Below are 21,746 nucleotides of genomic sequence, written 5' to 3'. Positions count from 1 at the left end.
TGTGTTGGTGACACATTGGTTAGGGGTGTGGGCCTAGGAACTACAGCTTGAATTCAGGGACCAGTTCTGCTATACTGCAGCTGTGTAACCATGGGAAGATCACCTTATCTCTCTGGGCCTCAGCTGTATAGAATTTGAACAACCCCTACCAGGAGCGTTGTGAGGGTGCCATAATGTAATCATGTGTGCAGTCTGCAGCCTGTGGGCTTTATCTGTCCTCGGATAACTATGGACTCAGCCCCACTCAACAGGAAATAATAAACTCAAAACATTCTGTAAGGGTTTTGTTTTGTTTTGTTTTTGCAATTTAACTTCTTTTTTTGTAACTCGAGTGTGAGGTTCTCAAGGGTAAACTTTATAGATGACGACCTTCTCACAATGTTAAAATTAGGACTCGTCCATGTGCTTAGTGTGCAAAGCGTCGAGTCGGGCCAGGCAGGTGGTAGGAGCTCGGCAAGCACTTGTTTTTGCTATGGTTATCGTTAAACTGCTGCACAGCTTTGAATGGTACAAGCCCTCTGCTAGATCCTGGCCCTTGAGAAGTTATCAGGCGACAGGGAGGCAAAGAGAGAAACCCTGTTTACCAAGATGCTGAGGGATGCTAGGGAGATGAGCCTGCTCTGATCTGCATGCTTGGTACTAGAATGGAGAACCCTCAAGGTAGGCTATGCATGGTTCTAACACCATGAGGTAGGCAGGGTACACCTGGTGGGGCCACTGACATAAAATGGTGACATGCCAGGGTTCTTAAGTCCGCTGGGCCCTGGGTGAGCTTTGAGCCGAACACAAATTACCTGAATACAATTTACAACCTCTAGTCTCTGGGGTTCTTGCCATGGTTAACACTGGAGCACCCATGTATCTGGCAGTGTCAGCTCTCTGGGGTGGCCATGCTGACTGATAGCACTTGGGAACCAGGGTAGATGCAAGTCCCCAGACCCAGGACCTGTGAGCTCTAGGAGGAACCATGGTAGGAGCCATCCACAAGGCAGGCAGATCTTACAGCCCTGCAGCATCTAACCTGGGTACTAGCTTTCTTCCACAGGTCGCAAGCTGGGTGCTGGGCCTCTGCTGTCCTGTGCTGCCCTCCCTGGTGTGAGCGTATGTGCCTTTGGACTACATCGTGGACGCAGCACCATGCAGTCCACGGGCATATACACTTGCCTCAAGGTCTATGTCATCGAGGACCCCCTGGAGCCACCACCACAGAGGACTGGGCCGTGGGATGGCAGCAGGGAGGCTGGGCTAACTGCACCCCATGCTTAACCTCTCTGATCCCCACCTGCTCTTTTCTAGGGTTACATTGGGCTTCCGGGGCTCTTTGGCCTGCCAGGGTCGGATGGAGAGCGGGTAAGTGCCTTTGTCTGTGTGCCATCACCCCCTACTTCCTCTGCTGTAGCAGACACCTGCTGATGACGTCCAGGAGGGGAGCATGTAGTCAGGGTGAGGTCCAGGAAACAGCATGAGAATATGTCACTGTTATAGCACTGGTGGTCGGGGACAAGGCAGAGGAGGCCCAGCCTTGGTGTTCGATGTACTTAGGGCAGTGAGGCTAGAGAAGGGATTCAGCAGAGGAGCCTCTCACCAGCAGCAGACATTTGTATGTTCTGAGGGGATGGTCAGTTGGCTGTTTTGTAAATAAAGTTTTATTGACCATAGCTATGCTTATAGCTCACCACTGTTTATGGCTGCCTTCCTGCCACAGTGACAGGGCTGAGTAGCTATGACAGAGGCCACCCACAGAGCCCCAAGTAGTCTCGCCTCCCTTTGGCACAGGCGTCCACTCATCATTGGCACAGGCGCTTGGCTGCTTCGTAAAGTGTTGTGAGGCTTGTCTGGTAGAAGGGAGGGGACAGAGCCAGGTGTCAGATGTCAGGCCAGGGATCCCAGGCTGGAGTGTGGTGGCTGACTTTGGTGGCAGTGGGGACAGGAGACACCATGGATGCCTGACTCTGTCCTGGGCTCTGGGGATGTATATAGACGGGCTTCAGGATTTCCCAAGACACTCTGCCCTCCAGACCAAGTGTCCAAGTCAGGGAAGAGCTGCCCTCAGGCTTTTAGGGCTGGTGACTTTAATGTACGCTCCTTCCTCCCCCGAGCCTGTACTTGGGAGTTCAGTTGGAACCCCATCATTAAGCTAAACATAGAGCATTGTAGGGAGGCAGTAGAAGGTACACTTAGTGAGCACCTGCTGAATGCTAGGCATGCTGGCGGCTTTCTTTAGCGTTCTCCCGGTAGGTGTTTATGAGGCCCCGAACCCACCAATGGATATACGGCTGGCACCATGTTCTGGGCAAACATTCCAGACTACCTGGGACTTTATTCTGGGCGTGGTGGGTGTCCCCTGGAGCTTGATGATGATCTTTCTCCTCTTTCCCCTACAGGGTCTCCCTGGCATTCCTGGCAAGAGGGGCGAGATGGGTAGGCCGGTAAAGATTTTCCGTGTCTATTACTCAGACTCTATGGGTAGCCCCACCTCCCGCTGGCCGTTCTGCACTGCTGGTCCCTGAGACCTGGCACTGTCTGCCTCTCAGCTCCGGTTCTCTGCTCTGGGTGAAGGGTGGGGAAACCGGGTGCAAGCGCTGGCCTGAGATGCGGCCTGGAGTTCTTGCTGCTCCAGGTTCTCCTCTATCCCTATGTGCTTCAGCAACTTGCGGGTAAAGCTGTATGTCTGGGGTTTCTGTCCAGATGTTCATGTTAGTGCCCAGCAGGCACTAGGGAACCTAAGTCTTCACCTGGACAGCACACCATCTCCACCGTGTCAGGTCTCCCACTCTGTCTTCCTTTATGCACACGTAGGCTAGACGACTAGGAAGTGTGGTAGGCCACAAGAGTAGGCCCAGAAATGGTTCAGTATTGACCCTCCACTCAAATCCACTGGCTCTGTTTAGGCCTCTCCGTTGCCATAAGGGATTGGTTTTCCTTTTGCTCGGCCATCTATTGGGCATAAAGAGAAAGACAAGGCCCAGGGAGGTTAAGTAGTATGTCCAAAGCATTGCAGTCTCTGAACAGTTGGAGCAGGAGACATCCAGGACTGACTCTTGGGAAAACCTACCATTGACTAGAAAATGCAAGTCACTTGACCAGGGTCACACAGCAAATTGGTAGCAAGTCCAGATCCAAACCTAAGACCCTTGATAGCACAGGGTGTTTGCCACAGCGTCTCTCTTCTCACCATCAATCCTTTCTCCTCCAGCGGAACCTACAGCTCTCATCCCTGCCTCAACTCTCGTGCTAGAAAGGGAGTGTGTAATTTTGGCAGAAGGTCCAAATATAAAATGCTGGCAATTGGCTAGAACAGGCAGGACTTATGGCTCGGCTGGTTCAAGGTTATGCACAGCTGATGGCAGAGCCAGGTCCTAGCCAGAATCTCGCATTGATTCTAGAAAGGAACTATAGTGAGTCTTCTTGTCTAGCGTTTCTCTCTCTCTCTCTCTCTCTCTCTCTCTCTCTCTCCTCTCCCTCTCTCCCCCCTCCCTCCCCCTCTCTCTCTCGATCTGTCATCAGTGTCCTGGGGATTCCTACCCCCACCATACTGCTTATGACCTCGGCCTGCCTGCTATGACTGGGCCTGCACAGAGTGAGGAAGGCAGTCCTGACACAGGCTTGGCTCTGTCTCTCACTGTGTGACTCAGAGACACTGAGAGCTTGCCTGAGGACACACAGCTATCTGGTTCAGGACACGGTTTCCTGCCCTGGGCTTTCCCCAGTCATCAGATTGGGAAGGAGAGAGTATATATTCCCACATGGGGAAACTGAGGCCCGAAGAGACGAGGGGGAGGGTCTGGTTTTTCATTTAGATGTGAGCCTCAGGTGCTGGTGGCTTTTGAGTCTCCATGAGACTTCTGCCTGCCTGTCTCCATCTCTTTCTCCCTTGGTAGCATAACACGAGTGATTTTCTAGTTTCCTTCACAGGACAGAGTAGGACATGATCTGCTAGACCTGTAGAGAGAATTCCAGAAATTAAATGCTTAGCTATTATACCTCTGTAAGTGCGTGGCTCCCGTTGGAGCCTGTTGAATAGCCCCATGGAGGGTACCACCCCTGACTAGTGGTTTAACATTGCACTTCAGCTTACCAGGGACTTGTCAATGATGCTTAGCTTAGTCTTGCCCAGGATGCAAAGGGGCGGCTGGTTTGCAGGCTAGAAGACAGCCTGGAAGCTCAGTGGGTCATCCGTTGAATGCTTAGGCTGCCCTGGTCCTGAATCCATCCTCTGTAGCAGAAGAGCAGATTCTGGAGGCAGGGGCTTGGCTGAAATGCCTTTAGATGTCTGGGCCTTGGTACACTGCTGTCCGCCCCTCTGGCCCTGTGAACTGTGGCCATCCAGAGAGAGGGCGGAGCCTGGCCCTACTCTATTTTCTTCTGCCGGGCCTGGTTCTGCTCACAGTTTAAGGCGAGGCGTTCAGTCCCAGAGGGGCCCGACCTGGGGAAGCAGGGAAGCCACGTAGCGGGCGGCAGCAAGCCAAGTTCATTCCTTGGGACATGGGCCAGGCTGCTGCAGTCAGGGATTGGGACAAGAGAAGAAGGAAGTGCCTGCTGCCATAGGCTAATGTGCAGTCATCACGCATACATCAGGCGCAGCCAGTCAGCACTGGATGGTTAGCTGGGCAAAGAGTAGAGGCCCTGGGTAGCTGCTGGATGTGGCTGTCTGCTAGAGAGTGAAGCGGCGTCAGGAGCTTCGAGTCTCAGCTTGCTATTGGTGCAGAAAACTGTCGTTCACCTAAGCTATGGGCTTCCTCCGTCTCAGACCACTTTTAATTGTTCCAGCATCTTTAAAGCTTTCGCACTTCCTGACAGGCTTTTTACAATAAAAGGCCTAGACTCCTAGGTCACCCATCAGCAGGAGCAAAGCTAGAGATGGAGAAGGAGAGTTGGTCCCCAAGGCCATCGCCTGTGTCCAGGCAGAACCAGATTTAATGTGCATTAGTCTGGAGCTGTGATGGCCCTTTGGGATGCTGAACTTCTGGTTCTTCCGTTTATGCTTGATGTCACCACAGAAATACCAGGAGAACAGCTCTGGGGCCAGACTGCCTGGATTCAAATCCCACCATGCTATCCTATAGCTGTGTGACTTTGGGCAGGTTTCTTAACATCTCTGGATCTCTTGATATCTAAAATACAGTTGGCACAGAGTCCCTTTCGTGAGTCTGCTGCAGCTGGATGTTACTGTCATGGCTGTGTCTACTGTCACTCATGCTGACCCAAGCTACTGCTGAACTTTCAACGTGTTTTGAAATCAACCTTCAGGAGGCAATGTCTTGATACTCTCCCTGGTCTTAATAGTCTCTGAAATAAAACAGACATAACTCAGGTTCTTGGAGCCTTCTGAGTGGTAGAGCCAGGATGACTTGGGGCTTTTGGCCTGGCTACTGGGTCTGTGGGGAACGGTGGGCCAGCTTGGAGTTGCCCTGTATGCTGCAACCTAGAAACTGCAGGTCTTGTGCCCAGGATACACCAATATGTCCCCTTCCTAGCCCTGTCTGTACGTCTGGCTAGGCTAGCACATATTTGGAGTCAGCGCAGGGAATGTCTTTTTATCACATAGCCTGGAGAAGACAGGGTGGCCCTGGGCTCCTCTAGACCCTGAACCTAGAGAACACAGCCAGCAGTCCCCAGGCCTTGCCACTGGGACCATTTGGAGCTGGCCAGGTGCTGCTACACTTCTCATTCCATGAGTGACTGCCCTCCTACCCTGCCCCAGCCTCCACAACCACCACAAAGAGAAAACCAGTGCCTTCAAAAGATGTCCCATATCGGGTTGGGGATTTAGCTCAGTGGTAGAGCGCTTGCCTAGGAAGTGCAAGGCCCTGGGTTCGGTCCCCAGCTCCGGAAAAAAAGAACCAAAAAAAAAAAAATGTCCCATATCACAGCCCACCTGAAAGATGGCACCAGTCAATGTCATGACAGAGGGTCTGGTTTGGAAAGAGGCTAATGTAAGCTAGCCGAGATTCCTAGGACACAGGAAGAGGAAGCTAGTGTGTGTTGTGTGCACTCCACAGAGACAGGACTGTGCATGCCAGCACCCAGTCACCTGGGTACCAAGTGGACACTCACTCCTGAGGCCAGGCTCCCCCATTCAAAACTCACAGGAGTGGGACCCAAGCTTACCTGAGCCACAGACTGGTTTTATGGCCTAGGTCAAGTGACCTCCTGCCTGAGCCTCAACCTTCCCCATCAGTTAAGTAGGATGAGTCACATTTCCCCAGGGACGAATGTCAGACACATGTCCAGCCTTGCATGCAAAACAACAACCTGGTCCTAGAACCATCAATGTCTGCATTTTCTGGGGTCTGAATGAGCCCATGTTTCCTGGGTGGTGAATGTCACCCTCTTCTGTGGCAGTTCATGAACTGTCAGCTCACATCCATACAAGCCCAGAACCACATCAGGGTACAGACCCTGCTCAGTGTACAGACTATGTGACCCCTTCCTTCCTTCCTTCCTTCCTTCCTTCCTTCCTTCCTTCCTTCCTTCCTTCCTTTTTTCCTTCCTTCTTGTTCTTGCTGGATATCTGCTGGATATCCAGAAAGTACTCGCAAGCTAAAGCCTGAGGTTCCTCTGAGGGGGTTATCACAGTCTGTCCGCCTTTGCATTCATTCTTTCTGGGCAAATGTGAGCTATGCCTGTCCTTCATCTTGGGAAAGCCACAGTTGGGGTTGGAAGAGGGGAAGGAGTTTACAGGCTCTAGCAAAATCCCTCCTTTCCCTTTGAAGTGGGAATGGATCCCCCACCCCCACCCCCATCCCCCAGGCCTCCCTACAGCTGATGTTTTTCCAGCTGCCTGGCTCCCTGAGGACTGTGGAGCTTCTCAGTCAGATCACAGAAGGGCTGAAGGGCCAGACCTGCCCAGGCTGGTGGCCCCTCTGTGACCACAGTGCTGACTCTCCCTAGCAGTGTGACTTTGCGTGACCTTGCCACTTTCCCTGTCACAGCCTTAGTCTGTAACATAGCGAGGATAATTCCACAGTATGGCTTCTGAGGTGCTCGGCACAGCCACAGAGCCTTCCTTTGACCAATGGGGAAACTGAGGCCAACAGGTTCTGAGGAAGGTGTGCTACAAACTTCAGCGATCTGCAGTGGTCTAGGTCAGGGTCTCCCTTCCTGCCTCAGACCGTTATCTCCACTGCACTGGGAGTCCCAGCGTAGTCTCAGACCCGGGGGTGGTGCCTGTCCCATCTCTCAGATTAGCTGTATCCTGTCCCTTGGTTCCATGTGTGCCAGTGTCTGTGGGTAGCAGGGAGGACTTCAGAACCCCAGATCGAGGAGTGAGCCTGCTCAGATATTGTCCTTGCATCCTGCTGGGGGTGTGGCTGAGAGCCAAACTGCAGCCTTGAACACTAACCTCCGTATTTCTTCTCTCTCATTCCCTCAGGGCTTCCCTGGAGACTTTGGGGAAAGAGGTCCCCCTGGACTTGATGGGAACCCTGTAAGTATCCCCAGTGCTTGCTAACAAGCCAGAGTACAGTGGACTGCAAGAGCCTGAGTTCGAGGGTCAGACAGACCTGGGTTGTTCCCTGCCCCATGACCTACTAGCTGAGTGACCTTGGAAAAATGGAAAGACTTCTCTGAACCTCTTTCTGTGGGTACTCTGTGGCCTCTTGAAGGGTCCCCACCTACTGAGCTGCAGGCTGTCCCCAGTCTCTGGAGCTTCTGTCTGATGGAGAGACCACAACTGCCACCCATAGGAAGCACCAGAACCGGTTATAGAAGGATTGCTTTGGTAAAGGCTGTCACCACAAACTTTGTTGGAGGGAGAGCCAAGTTGACAGGTCTTCGGGGTTTACAGTTTGTTAACATGCAGAGACCCAGCTTGCCTGCAAGGAGATGAATTGGCCTCCCCTAGGGTGTCCGTTTGCTTTTCCCTTATTGTCCTAGCTCCAGGCCTTGGAGATCTCAGCCTGGGATGCAGGCTGGCCAGTGTTCTCAGGAACACCTACCTACCTGCTCTGGTTCTCGTCTTTCCCTGGGTCTCTCTCTACCAGAGCAGCCAGGCCCAGCTGTGCCCACCAGCCTTCCATCAGCACCCTCACATTTGTTGGTCCATTTTAACTCCATAAATACACCTGAGCCTGACCTAGCCAGATGCTCTGGGTACAAAGCTGTGGCTCCGGCCACATGAGCCAGGAAAATAGGGTTTGCCTTGGGAAACCAGTTCACACCTCTGCACCCCGGTGGTTTCCTTTCTAAGTGTAGGTTAGAATGCATGCTTTGGAGGATGGGAGGTCTTAGCCATTGCGGGTGTGCAGTGGACAATGGTCATCAATGCTAGGCAAGGTGCCAAGCATCCTGGTCTCATTGCTACCTCCTTAGTCCATTGCACCTGGCTAGGGAGAGCTGGAACAGAGAAGGTAGGTGGAGTAGGATCGACTGGCCCACCGGGATAACAGAAGAACTGGGATGAGGAAAGAGGGGTGGAGTTTCCAAGTGGAGCAAGGTGCATTTCAAGGGTTTGCAGGGGAGCTAGGCCCCTCCCACAGTCTCGGCCCTTAATAGGTTAGTGTCCTAACCAATGGATGTGACCCTTCTGGAAGTTTTCTTGGGTTGGGAGAGATGCCTTTTTCCTTAGGGTCTGGAGGAATAGAGCGATTCTCTGGCCTTGACATCAGCTCTGCCATGGAATTGCTGAGAGACCTTGGCAAGTCATTTCCCCTCCGGTAGCCTCGCAGTTGCATCAACAAGGACAGCCCTGAGGGGAGGCTAGCACTTCTCACCGTTAGTCAGTTGCTGGAACTGCAGTTTTTTATTCGTGGTTTTTATTTTGAGCTTGTTCTAGACTCTTACCCCCATGTTTTCCCCATCCCTGGTGTGGGCATTAGATGGCCCATTCATAAAGCTTTGAGGGACTGGAGTTGGAGGGTCAGTCCCATACTGCCCCAGCCTCTGGACCCAGGCAAGTACTCCTCCCCACGCCCATCCCCTCAGCACCTTGGAAGCCCCAGGAATGGGGGGACCTGGAGGGCCTAAATCCAGCAGGGCCTCCCTGTGATGGCCTCATTGCTTGCCTCTGACCTTAAGCGGACCACTCACCTCTGAAATCTCACCAAGAGAGGAAAACACCTCCACCTGCTTATGGCCTGGGTCCAGTGCCGCCTGTTGTGTGCGCTTTGTGCTTAGAGTCTGGTAGAGGTTTGGAAGTCACAGATGGGATGGATGGTAGAGGGAAGTGTTCCACACACCCTACAGCAAGCACCTAAGAGCACTTAAGGGGCTGCTCAGGAAGAGGAAGTCTGCTCCCAACGGTCCCACCCAGCACCTTCGTGAGGTATGGTGTAGAGGGAGACGGGGCAGTAACCGCCTTGATGTCTGTGTTTCCAGGGGGAAATTGGCCTGCCAGGACCACCAGGAGTGCTCGGGCTCATTGTAAGTACACACATGCCTATGTCCATGCTGGGCAGAGGTGGGGTAGCCAGGGTGTGAGGAGCAGGCAAGGGGCCTTGCAGGGGAGGACATCTTCTATCATGCCTTCAAAGGGAGGAGGGGGAGGAGGGACAGGAGGAGGAGGAAGAGGAGGAGCAAGGAAACAGGAGTAAAGCCATGCAAGCCGTGGCTGCAGGTAGCTTTGTCACCTTCTTGGAGTCTGCTTCCTCATTGATTAGATGAAGATGGGTCTTGGAACACAGGGCTGCAAACCAATCTGAGACTTGTTGCCTGTCCCTTGATTTGCAGACCGCTAGCTAGGTTAGTGTGATAGCAAGCTATTCAACCTGTGTAGGGCTCTCGGGCCCAGAGGGAGACTGCGGCTAGCAGCGGAGCACAGACTCTAGACCTTCTTCACCCTTCTCCTTAAAGCACTGACTTTGGAATAGGAGTACCAAGTTCAAGTTCCACCTCTGTCACATCCTGGTCATGTGACCTGGGCCATGTCACTTAGATTCTCTGTACCTTAGTTTCATTCATCACTTATGAAATGGGGGTGGAGCAGAGTCCTCTTGGATTCCTCGCTATGAGGATGAAAAGGGGAGTGGGGACAACGTGGCCTGCTCTAGAACTCTGTAAATGCTGAGTCAGTGGACCACACTGTTAGTAGCATGACTATTGCCTGCTGAGATCACAGGCCCAAGTGGCCGAGGAGCTGAAGGGAACACAGCCTCTGATTGTTCTGGGCTGGAAAAGCCTTGCCAGGTGGTTCTGTCACTCAGTGTAAGAACTTGCTGTTGGACCTCCAGAGTCCTTGGACTCAGCCCTGAAGGCCAGCGAGAGGCCAAAGCCTGGAGATGACCCTAGAGATACCCCCCTAGAATGTGCTCCTCTGCTCTGGCCCTATGAAACTTGTGGTGTGCTGGTGTCAGGTACAAGATGGCTCTCCAGACAGGAGGGCTGGCTTTGTTCTTCCTGCAACTGTGCTGAGAATTCTGTTCAGATGGAGGCTGAAGGTGGGGTTAAGGGGAGTATGATAGACCCCATTCCCCAGAGTAGTCTATCCTTGGAAGAGGGCCTAGGGTCCCCCAGATTGTCTCTCCTGCTCAAGCAGGTGGGAACAGAGCCTGGTTAGAGGATGTGGGTAAGATCAACTTCTTGGTCCTGATTCTCAATTACGGCCTCACCTCTATGAGCCTCAGGAAGCCTCTGCCACATAGGATCATTGTCCTCATTTGTTCTGGGGCAACAGATGCTCACAGCCCAGTCTAGGCCCTGGAACCCCACCTCCTGGGTTCAAGTCCTACTTCACCCATTTATATAACCCCAGTCCTGGATATCTTTCTTGCCCTCCCGCCCTTCCGTTTCTTTACCTATATAATGGGCATTGTCCTAGTACTTGCTTTGGGAGATTGATTGATAATGTAAGTAGCTTAACACTTAGGCAATATTTAGCACATCAAAAGGCTTCCAGAAGTACTAATCATAATAATAGCTATTTTTATTTTCCTGTTACGTGTCTGGTAGCATTGCACATTGGAACTTAGTAGGAGAGGGTGTTACAGTTGACTAGAGATGTCTGCCTTGGCTGGGGATTCTATAGTTAGCTCGTAATATTCTCCTTGGCTGAAGATGCTACAGTTGACAGTGATGTCTGCCTTGGCTGGGGACGGGAAAGTATTAACTCAGACACTCATCTCTTGTGTTCATTCAGCAGAAATTTGCTGACTACTTACTTTGGCGAGAATCTGAGCACATGCTGGAAGTCTTAGCATCTATTTTTTTCCTAAGCTCTGAAGGGATCCCTTCAAGTGTATGCTCATTCAGCTCCAACGGGAACACCTCAGGTGTTAGAAACATCCTCCTTCCCTGGTCCATCCAAGCAGGGCCCACACTTTCCAGAGTGTTCCTGTTTTGAGCCCAGGTTACCGTGACTGTCACTGGGAGAGGCTGTTCCTGGGGTCAGGTGTCCAATGCCTTCTCTTTTCAGACTCCTTCAGTGTAAGCAATATTGGTCCAAACTTTTCTGAGGGGATATTCACACATCCTGATAGTCATCTTTGGCACGTGTTCCCGTTTGGCATTGTCCCAGCATCCTCTAGGTTGGGACTCAACCGAGAAGAGAATGAGTTCTCTTTGGATGAATGAACAGATTCTATGGACCCAGACTATACTGCCTCTGTCCCTGTCCCTCCTGGTATTTGGCAGGTCCCTTCCAGCCTTGGAACTATCTAGACAAAATGTCGGCTGCCCAGGTGGCTTTGGATGCCAGATCTGGTATTTAGGACACCCTTGTGTTATAGAATCATTCTACTTACCTGACACTCAAATGCAACCAGACCCCTCTCTTTCTGTTCTAACCTGATGCTGCTTCTCACAGTGTCTCTTTAGAGGGTAGGAAAACAGACCCCAGGTCAAGATAATATACAAAGCAGGAGATGGTGGGTCCTTGATTGGAGGCCATAAGCCCCGGCTTCCATTCCAGGGCCCCTTTCCTGCCTTCTTCTGGGGAAAGCTCTATGTGTGCCTGCAGTTCACAGTCTTGTGTGTACAAGGTTTCCAAAGAGCTGCTCTTGCCTGCAGCCTTCCTTGCCCTGTGTCTTTCTATGGCCACGGTCAGCCTCTCCTTTATTTTCAGATTCTCTTCTCTGCCAGAGTGAAATATCTCTCACCGGGGAATCTTTAGGTTCGGGTCACTGGGCTATACCTAAGTCCACCAACCCCGAATCGAATGCTGTCTCTCGTCCTGGAACTCTGAGAGTAAAATTCCGACCCAGGAACTTCTGGGGAAGTGGAAAAGAAAGGGACTCCAGGAGGATGCAGAACTGAGTCAGCTGTGGTTTTCTAGAGTGTATGGATGATTAGATGGTGGGTCGGGGAGAATCTGTGTTGGGATGGTCATTTTGCTATAGAAACCCAGATATACACAACCCTCCGTGGGGTCAGCTGAAGCAGCTCTCTTGCAGCCTGCCACCTGCCTCTGTCCCAGTTTCCCAGGTGCCCAGCCAGGAGAGATGACAGAAGGCTAGGTTACCTCTTGAGAGATGCTTGTGAGATGTCTGCTGTGCTGGAGCTCTGGAAGCCATGCCATGCCCTGGCTCACTCTCTAGGGAGTGAGGTGTGTCCTGCTTCTAACACATATCGGATGTCCCCAGTTCCCGCTTGCCACCAGTGGCTTTCTGCCAGCTCCAAGCTGAGAGGACTAGATGCTCCCCTCTTGGTGTCATCAGAGCTTACGGCTGGCATGCAGGGATACTGCTCCCTTCAGAATCTGCTCCACAAGAATCTCTTTTGGCTCTTCTGTTCAGAGAGATATAAGGACTTCTGGTTTCCGCACTGAATGAGAACAGAAGATCTTGTGATCTGGCCTTAAATGTTACTGTCATGGATGGATCTCTGTGCAGAGTCGGTTAGAAACCTGGTCAACTGGTGTTAACCAGCTATTGTATTTCTGACCCTGATCAGAATGGGATGAGCACAACAGCCCTGAAGAGGGAGCTCATCACCATCTCGTAGGTAAGAAAATAGGCTCAGAGTGAGAACACACCTACCTGAGGTCACACAGCCCATAAACCAGGGCGCAGCCTGCACACATCACTGAAGCTCTTAACTCCCTCTCCATTGCTACTGCTGTGCTGCTCTTGTGTAAGATCAGAGCCCCCAGATTACTTTCCCGTCCCTAACCTGGGGCCACAAAAGGCTTGATTTTCTTCAAGGCTAGCTCCCTGGTGGGTTTTTAAGCAACACTGAGAGTCCTCATAGGTCATTCATCAGGTACTTCAAAGGCATACTGTTGGTGAATCTGCCCCACACTGGATGCTGGAGTCATGGAGAGAAGGTCCTTCAACCAGGGGTCCTGGCCTCAATCTGGTGGTGAGCACGCATAATCTTAGTGGTTTACACAGGGACAGCTATGAGCAAAAGGCTTTGATTCTGGACCTTAGAGCAAGGAAGTAGCAGAGTTCTGGGTCATGGTAGGGGTGCAGTTACAGGAACGAAAGTCTAGCAGTGTCAGTGGTCAGCCCAGCACACTAGGCTAAGGCACAGGTGAGCCAAGGGATGGGGACATCATAGGCCAGATGCCACAGCTGAACAGGAGCTGCAAGGTGGAAGGAGAGATTACTGGGAAGGAAGACCCGTCCTGCCTTGGAAACCCCCACAGGTTTCCTCCAAGGTCCCCTGCAAACCCTGATTTGAATGCCTGTGTGGTGCTCTTGGGTTCTTGCTATCTCTGGCTGCTGCAGAACTTGTAGGCATGGATTCACACTGGGACAGACAGACATCCCTGAGGGCTGGTCCTGCCTTGGCCCCACTCAGTACTTGCAGAGCAGGTTTTCTGGCTCCTGTCTTAGTCTTGGTTCCTCCAAGTAAAGTGGGATAGCACTGACAGCCATCCTGGTTGCATGGGTGAGCAGTGGTCAACTGCTAGCCCCAGGCCTGGTGTAGCCAGAGTCTGGCTGGATTGAGAAAACTTGGCATTTGCCCCTGGAATTGGACGCACAGCAGGGGGGGACTTTAATTGCTTACAGCTGTGTTGCTGGTGACTGTGGCTTAGGGGAAGGGGATGGTAGGAGTCATCTGGAGCTTAGGAATGGCTCAGACACAAGGGACTTCCTCATTCTTATGGGAAGATTCAGCAATCAGGCCCTGAGATGTCCTCTGGGGACAGTGGCTTACAGTGTCCCTTCCCCTCCATTGGTAGGCCACTCTGGAACTCTGTATTTCTAAGATCTACCTTGTGTAGCTGCTGCTCCCTCCTCTGGGTCCCCACAGCTGCAGTCTTCTGCATGCCACAACTCCCCCCAACCCCCTTGGAGTGATGTGTATCTATGCTAACAGGTATCTATGCCAGGCCCCTTCTCCAACACCCACAGAGCCTTTGGATGTCCCTCATGCCCATCAGCCAGCCTGTGTGATTCTAGTCTCCCACAAGCTGCCTTTAGGTTAGTCTAGGAAAAGTCAACCTGAGTTCCTGGCCTAGGAGGGAGCTACCTCTTACAGAGTCTGCTCTGCCCACCATACCAAGGGGACCATGGTCATCTCTCTCCTCCTTTCAGACCTGGCCATGCTGCAGCACCAGCCTCTTGGACTCTTATCTTTTCTTTGGTGCATGAGCCATGGCTGAAAAAGTGATCTGCCAGAGTTACGAGAAGCAACTGAGTGGGGAGAGCCAAGGACTCTTGCTCGGTGCCCTGCAGTGCTCTAACTGGGTCAGGACTGTCCTTGTTAGATCGAAGTGTTTTTGTCCTGATGGACCAGCTCCTTGATGGGCCCTGGAAGCAAGATTTGCAGTGAATGTAGAGGCTCAGCAGGGAGGGCTGAACCCAGCCAAGTGGGCACTGAAGTCCTGAGTGGGCTCATGCTTGCCAAGGTTACACAGGCAGCCAGGGCTAGTCTCTGTGTTCTGGGAGAAGGGATGGGCATGTCAAGTCTGAAAGCTCCTCCCCACTACCCATCTCCAGGCTATCCAACCTTCCTGCAGCTCTCCGTTGGCATTCTCCTCCACTGGGCTTCTCTTCTCACTCCAGGTTGTGAGAAGTTCCAACAGGAGCTTGAGGTCAAATTCTAGAGCCTGGCTATCCAGGACTGAGCTCATGCCCCAACCTCAGAGCCTTTGCCAAGGTGCCCGAAGAGCCTGGATCAGGGCAGTAGGGGACCAATGCCAAGAGAGGTCAAGTTCATTGATTGAGGCCACAAAGCAGGCCCTCAGGTCAGTGAAGGAAGACGAACTAGCTAAGCAAAACAGCTCTTTTCCTGGAACAGTTCCATGGTGTGGTCATGCTTGGGGGTGACTATGAGGCATTGAGCAGAGTGACATTTGAGAGAAAGGAGTGGGCTATGGAAGCAGAAATTCACCCACTTCATGCTAAGCCTAGATTCCCTGACCTTAGCACCTTTGAGTTCAGGGCTGTGTTACCCTGTCTTATGTACTATGGGGATTTTAGTGGCCCCTGACTGACCTCTATCCGTTTTACGGCAGTGATCTCTTTTAAGTTGTGACAATGCACATTGCCCCCAGACATTACCACATTCTCTCACCTGTTAACTTGGCCACTCCTTGGAACAGTGCTAGGCCACAAAGTGTTGTTACTCTCCCAGTCTCATGCTAGTAAGCATCAGAGGGGCAAGTTGACTGGCTTATGAAATGTCCCACGAGCCATTTGGACCCCTTGTGGAAAACACCCTTGGAGTCAGTGGACCTCCCAGGCCCAGAAATCCTGTTATTCCTGACCCAAAGTTGGATTCCTACCTATAGTCCAAGAGCCTCTCTCAACATCTTGGGTACCATAAACAATATAGAGCACCCAGATTGCTTCTGTTAGTGTTGCCAAGCAAGGAGCTACTCAGCTGCCCTGTGGAGCAGGAAAGTATTTCTCATCCCTCATCCCAAAGAATCAACCTGTAGTTAACTCTTCTAGCAGCCCCAGAGCAGAAATTCCTTGTCTCCATTTTGCAGAGGGGACCAATGTCCAAAGAAGTTAAGGGTGAGTCCTTTATGTTGTGGACAGAAGTCTTGATATCTAATGAGAAGTTCTGGGAGGGGTGGGACAGTTACTGAGGCATGGCCAAGCTCAGGGATTGTAGCTGGCTCTGACTCCAGAGGAAGCAATCAGTTGCAGAACAGTTCTGATTCCAAGATCAGCCCGAGGGTGTGAACTGTATCTTCAGTCCAACCCCCTGGACCTTGGGGATCCTCCATCCCAGATCTGCCCCCAGGGCCACCTCTCACGATGTCTTCCTCTCTGTCCATTCCCAGGGTGACATGGGAGCATTAGGTCCAGTTGGCTACCCGGGACCAAAAGGCATGAAGGTAAGTTAAGTGAGGTCTTTCTAAGTTCAGCCCCTACCCCAACCGGGAACAGAAGGAAATCACTGGGAGGGAAGATGGGAGAGGCTGACTAGGAGCTCAGTTCTTTGGCCCGAGAGCTAGCCAGCATCTGTGTGTCATTTAGGCCAGACATCTTTATTGGACACCAAGTCCACAGGCTGATCGTAGGCCAATGTGGTTCTGGGATGTAGGACTCATGGCCAGAGATGCAGAAACCCTCATAGCAAGTGGTGAGCTTGGTCCCCACAAGTGGGAGAGACTTGCCCTCACCATCAGCCTTTCCTGCTCTGGGATTGGTTCAGGGATGAGGGTCAGTCACTGCAGCTTCTCTTTGCCATATGAGGTGGCCATCACTGCCCACTTTGCTCATAAGAGCACAGAGACCCAGGGTGGGCACTTAGCTTGGGGTCTTGAAACATGTCCGTTTCTGACTTCTGTGGCCTTGACCTGTCTTGCAGGGACTGATGGGCGGCGTGGGGGAGCCCGGACTGAAAGGTGATAAGGTGATCTGAACTCTCCCTTACTGCCCCTGGGTTATCTGAGCGCCACTCTGCCTCCCCCCATCCCTCGCTGCTTGGCTCCCCTGCTTCCTGCTGTCTTCCCTTCTCAGTCCTCTGCACCTGACGTTCTGGTTTCTTCCGATTTCTTGGTGTGTGGGGCTCAAGTGGGCAGCTGTGGAGGTCTGGTGGTTGAGGCAGATAGGACAAGAGGATCAAGAGTCTACCGGAAGCCAAGACTGACCTTTGGATCTCAAATGCAGAGCATGACAGCAGGCACACAGGGGTCACAGCCTCAGAGCGTGGAGGGTGGTGACCTCAGAGGACACAAACCCCTGTGTGGGCTTGAGAGTCCAGCTCTAGAGAGTCCAGCACCCAGGCTGAAGCACTATGGGAACCCAGGCCAGCCTCCAAGCAACACCATGTCCTCACTCCCCTGGGAAGGCCAGTCCTAGGCCATGCTAAACAGTCCAGCCATGGAACTTCTACTTCAACCCCCTGCCAAATCTTGTTGGAAGGGAGACATAAGTTCCAAGGCCCAGAGACAGGTATTACCTAGCCTGGATCACACAGCATCAGAATGACCAATCCATACCTGGGGGATATAGGAGTGCTTTGCCTTGCACCGGCGTCTCTTCCTTTCCCATTAGTTTCTATGTGAATCTGAAAGGCCAAAGAGTGTGGCATGTTTAGGGGCAGCACCCTGAGAATCCACAGAGAATGGCCTCCCTGATCAGCTCCTCCTCACCCAGGCTCCTTCACCTGTGTCAGATGGCTGGACCCTTGTGTCCTCTGCAGGCACGTGGGTCCCCAGAGAGTTCCACCCCTAAACAGAATGGAAGTCGTAAGGTCAGAATGGACGACGAGGCTCTGGGAAGTCACTTACTCTAGAACCTACAAGTGACAACTGTGGAAACTGAGACCCAGAGAAGGGAAGATATTGACCAAATCAAAGTCTGTGCTTGATGGTTGGAACTAACCAAATCCCTGGGCTCTTAAGAAATGGAATTTCCCAGCTCCCCAACCACCACCATCCCCAAATAGATAGAGCCAGATGTTTCATTCAGTTCCCCTCAGGCAGCCAGCGAGATTAGGCCAACTTCAGCTCCTCCTCTACCTGTTGCGACCTCTCTGTCTTCTCCCACCATGCATAAGCCTATGCTGTGGCCCTTCTAAGCTGTGCCTGGTACTGCCCTTCCACACTTCTCCCTTCTCTGGAAGTGAAGGACTTGTGGGAGTGATAGGGTGTCCTGGCACCTGCCTGCTCTGAGTCTCGAGACAACAGCTCTGTGGAATAGCTAAAGTCCTGGCCGACGAGAGAGGGCATGGGCAGATGATGTCATGGCAGAGAGGGCATGAGCAGATGACATCATGGCAGAGGGCTTTGCAGGGCTGGCTGCCAGTTAGCAGTGCTGGGATGTGTGGACATGACCGTGGTGCCATCACATTCTTGTCACAGCAGCTGGTACCACCAGGGGCACTCCCAACGTTTAGCTCTGAAACACACTGAAGAAGAAGGAAGTCATGTGAGGCTGTTTTGGATGATGTAGACAGAGGAAGCTGTCCTGCCCCTTGGCTGAGTCAGGGTCTCCGGCTGGGGCTCTGGTGGCCGCATACACGCTGCTGCCTCTATTCTCCCAGGACTGCAGAGCTGCCACTCATCCCTGTATTCTTCTCATTTTGACTTTCCATGACCCTACCTGGCCCTAAGCCAGGCATGGCATATCCAACCTGGCTGTCTGGATCATGACTTGGTTTCCTCAGTGACTTTTAAGATCTCCTCTGTATTTTAGTATTTGTAGCCCCTCTTTGCATCACACACACACACACACACACACACACACACACACACACACACACACACACACAGAGAGAGAGAGAGAGAGAGAGAGAGAGAGAGAGAGAGAAAGGAGAGAGAGAATACCTCCCCAAACTCTATGACCTTGTACAAGACTTTCCAAACAGGAAAAAAAAGAAAGAAAAACATAAAAGAAAAAGAAAAAGAAAGCAATTTAAAAAGAAACTTTTTCCAATTTCAATTTTGTGCTGATGATACAGTTGTGTGCCGTGTCACAGCCTTTGCTGTCACCTTACTCTTCTGAGATGTCCACTTCCTCCTGCTTCTGGGGCTTCATGGGGCCTCAGTGAGCAGAGCTAGTAAACTACTGGGAAGAACCCTCAGATGGTTCCAGCCCTAAAGGGAGCGCCTTCCATCTGGCCTGAGCACAACTTATTTACCAGAACTGGACCAGGAGGGAGCAGAGGAGGTCTCCCGGTGCCGATCCTGTCACCAAACACTCTCAATCCATCTTAGAAGGGACCCACCCAGAGCTCCTCAGGGCTCATCCGATTCACACTGCACAGTCTTAAGAAGCTAGCCCTCTGGTGTCTCCCACGATCGCTGACTAAGCATTTAATTAGAAGCCAGCTGCTTGTACAGAAGGAAGACATGACAACTCCCAGCAAGCAGTGCCTGGGCTGTCATCCCTGTAGCTTTCACCCTTCCGTACTGACATCAACTGCTGCTGAAGAGGCAGAAGGATGAAGAAATTGTCCTACGAGAAAACCAGTGTTCTCTACGTAGCTCTCTGAGCAGCTGTGAAATGGGAGGGATCCCTTCATCCTGGGCCTCCTTGCCCTACCTAGGGGATGGGTCCTTGACCCCTTTAGAGCCGAGGCTGCTGCTGGCCACATGTACAGCCTCCACAAGGCTCCTTGGGGTCCTCTGTCCGGGGTCGGGCGGGGGTGGGGAGGAAGCGTCTTGGCTGTATGGCCCTCTCCTTATAATCTCTTTGCCACTGTGTACTCAGGGTGAACAAGGGGTGCCAGGTGTATCGGGAGATCCTGGTTTCCAAGGAGACAAGGTAATTGTTATCTGCTGCCTCCAGCCCTGCCTCCACCTGAATTCCTCGGGGCCTGTCTGTCAAGTGGCATTTCCCATCTACCCACCTATCACTTCTCCTTGGCCCTCATAGTGGCCTCTGAATGTGTTTCCAGACCTCCACCACCACGTATCTCAGCCTGTTTTTCCTCACTATCCCCAGGCTGTCCTTTTGAGGCCACATCTTTGTTCTGTTCTTACATGGCAGTGGTTTCCAGCTGTTCTTAGGGACAAGTCCTGGTGCTTCACGCAGTGGCACAGGATCCAGGTCTGTGGGCCACTCTGACACTCTCCTGCTTTTCCTCCCCTTGGCTGTGTTCCAGACACACTAAACTATCCTGGGAACCTCAGACTCTTTGAACACTGCTTTTCTTTTTGAACAGAGCCCCTGGCCTCTGTACCACTCTGATCAAACACCTTTCCCCCGCACCTCTACTTTCTCAAACAGAAAGTGGCCTCTGATGTCCTGGGCAGATGTCTGTCTCTCACTCAGAGTACTCTTTCTCCTTAGTTTGGGGACCCATGCTTAGCTTCCTGCAGACTGAATTCCTTGAGGAACAGGACCCTAGACTGCCTGAGAGCTCTGCTGGGGTCCTGCACTCAACAGTGAAAATTAAGGACAAGTTGGCCAGAGGGAGGGAAAGGAGGAGGAAGGGACTAACTGTGCTGACAGAAGGAACAAGGGATGAACCATCGCGCCCTTGATCTCCAGAGGCCAGCTGTGGCCTGCCGAGAATGGCTCCTCTGTCTGGGTTGCACAATGTGGCCACATCTGGCCTTCTCCTCAGCCTACCAGACCCCCGTCCCTTCCTCCCAGCCAGCCTGTCCTGACCCAGTCAGTGTCCATGTGTGTTATAACATTCAGGCCTGGCTGTTCTCTTGGGCTCTGGTCTCATGAGGCCTGGAGGGCACTGCAGGACTAATATGGACCAAGATTCTCTGGGTCCTGTACTTAGGCCAGGGCAGCTCCCAATCCTGGTACCCAGGTACCCAGTTGTTGGGATGCAGGCAAGTATGAGCTCAGCCCAAGCCTGAAGTGGAAGAGGGAGGCCCTTGTCCTTTTCCGAAGATCTGATTTCTAGGCCTGGGCTGGCAGGAGGATACTGCATACGCTCTTGGCATGGTTACCTTCAGATAACCCAGTTTCCATTTTCTTTCACAGGGGAGTCATGGCTTGCCAGGGTTCCCAGGTGCCCGGGGGAAGCCAGGGCCTATGGTAAGTTCTTCTTCGTAATCATCCACCTTGCTGTATCTTTGGGCTCTTGAGGCCAGTACCCCTCCATCTGCTTATGGATCACGGCTTGGGGTGCACCCACATCCAAAACCTCCCTTTGCCTTCCAGCAGTCCTGGGGCTGAGCCACATGAGGCACACATGGCCCCAGGCCAATTTCCTGGATAGAGTTTCTGAAACTGAGGGGCAGGAGCCACACTGGGAACTAGAAAGGCCCCAAGCCCAGCACAGCAATGGACTCCAATAGGAACTAAACTCCACATGCCCACAGGCACTACTGATGCCGTCCATCCATGTCACCGAGCCACGCCTTTTTAAATTTCGTCACTTTCTTTGCATGCACACTGTCCACACTCAAGGAGCCAAGGATGGGCAGTGATGAATGCTTCCATTTCTTGATGTGGAAGTTCAGACTCTGAAGGCTGAGGTGACTTGCCTGAGTCTCCTGGATGGGACGGACACATAGCAGAAAACGTTGCAGCAACTGCTTCCTTTTAGCCAGCTAGGCAATTTCCCTCGTGTAGCTCCAGAATGTGTCAACTGTCTTCTGCCTAGGGGGGGTATTTGTGGGAAGGTAGGGCCTATAATCATCCTGTGTGTGTAGTGATTCTGTGTCTTCCACAGGGCAAAGCTGGGGACAAAGGCTCACTTGGGCTTCCTGGACCTCCTGGTCCCGAGGTATGTGATGTCTTTCTGTCGGTCTGTCTGTCTGTCTCTGTCTCTGTCTGTCTCTCTATCTCTCTGTCTGTCTGTCGTCTGTCTGTCTCTGTCTCTGCATCTGACTAGGGCTTTTAGTGTTATGCCCAGAGATGGTGAAGGAGTTGGTATGGATCACACATAAAATGAGAGATGAGGCCAAGGCTAGGAATGGACTCAGTCATACATGGTAAGATCCCAGCACTTGGATGGGGGTGGAGGCAGGAGGATGATCGAGAGCTCAAGGTCAG

At 52.2% G+C, this 21,746-nt stretch overlaps 1 protein-coding gene across 1 annotated transcript in view; it reads left to right on the top strand.

The window, feature by feature from the left end:
- Positions 1–21,746, top strand: part of Col27a1 (collagen type XXVII alpha 1 chain) — a 119,096-nt gene that overhangs the window by 40,587 nt on the left and 56,763 nt on the right. Inside the window, 9 exon segments of the mRNA XM_032903081.1 lie at positions 1,297–1,350; positions 2,385–2,429; positions 7,376–7,429; positions 9,319–9,363; positions 16,118–16,171; positions 16,648–16,692; positions 19,497–19,550; positions 20,730–20,783; positions 21,424–21,477. Of these exon segments, the coding sequence (XP_032758972.1) occupies positions 1,297–1,350; positions 2,385–2,429; positions 7,376–7,429; positions 9,319–9,363; positions 16,118–16,171; positions 16,648–16,692; positions 19,497–19,550; positions 20,730–20,783; positions 21,424–21,477 (459 nt within the window).

This window comes from Rattus rattus, chromosome 1, assembly GCF_011064425.1.
Source record: "Rattus rattus isolate New Zealand chromosome 1, Rrattus_CSIRO_v1, whole genome shotgun sequence".
In the NCBI taxonomy this organism is placed as follows: Eukaryota; Metazoa; Chordata; class Mammalia; order Rodentia; family Muridae; genus Rattus; species Rattus rattus.
Note: the sequence above shows the minus strand (reverse complement) of the source record. Positions and strands in the feature narration are given on the sequence as shown.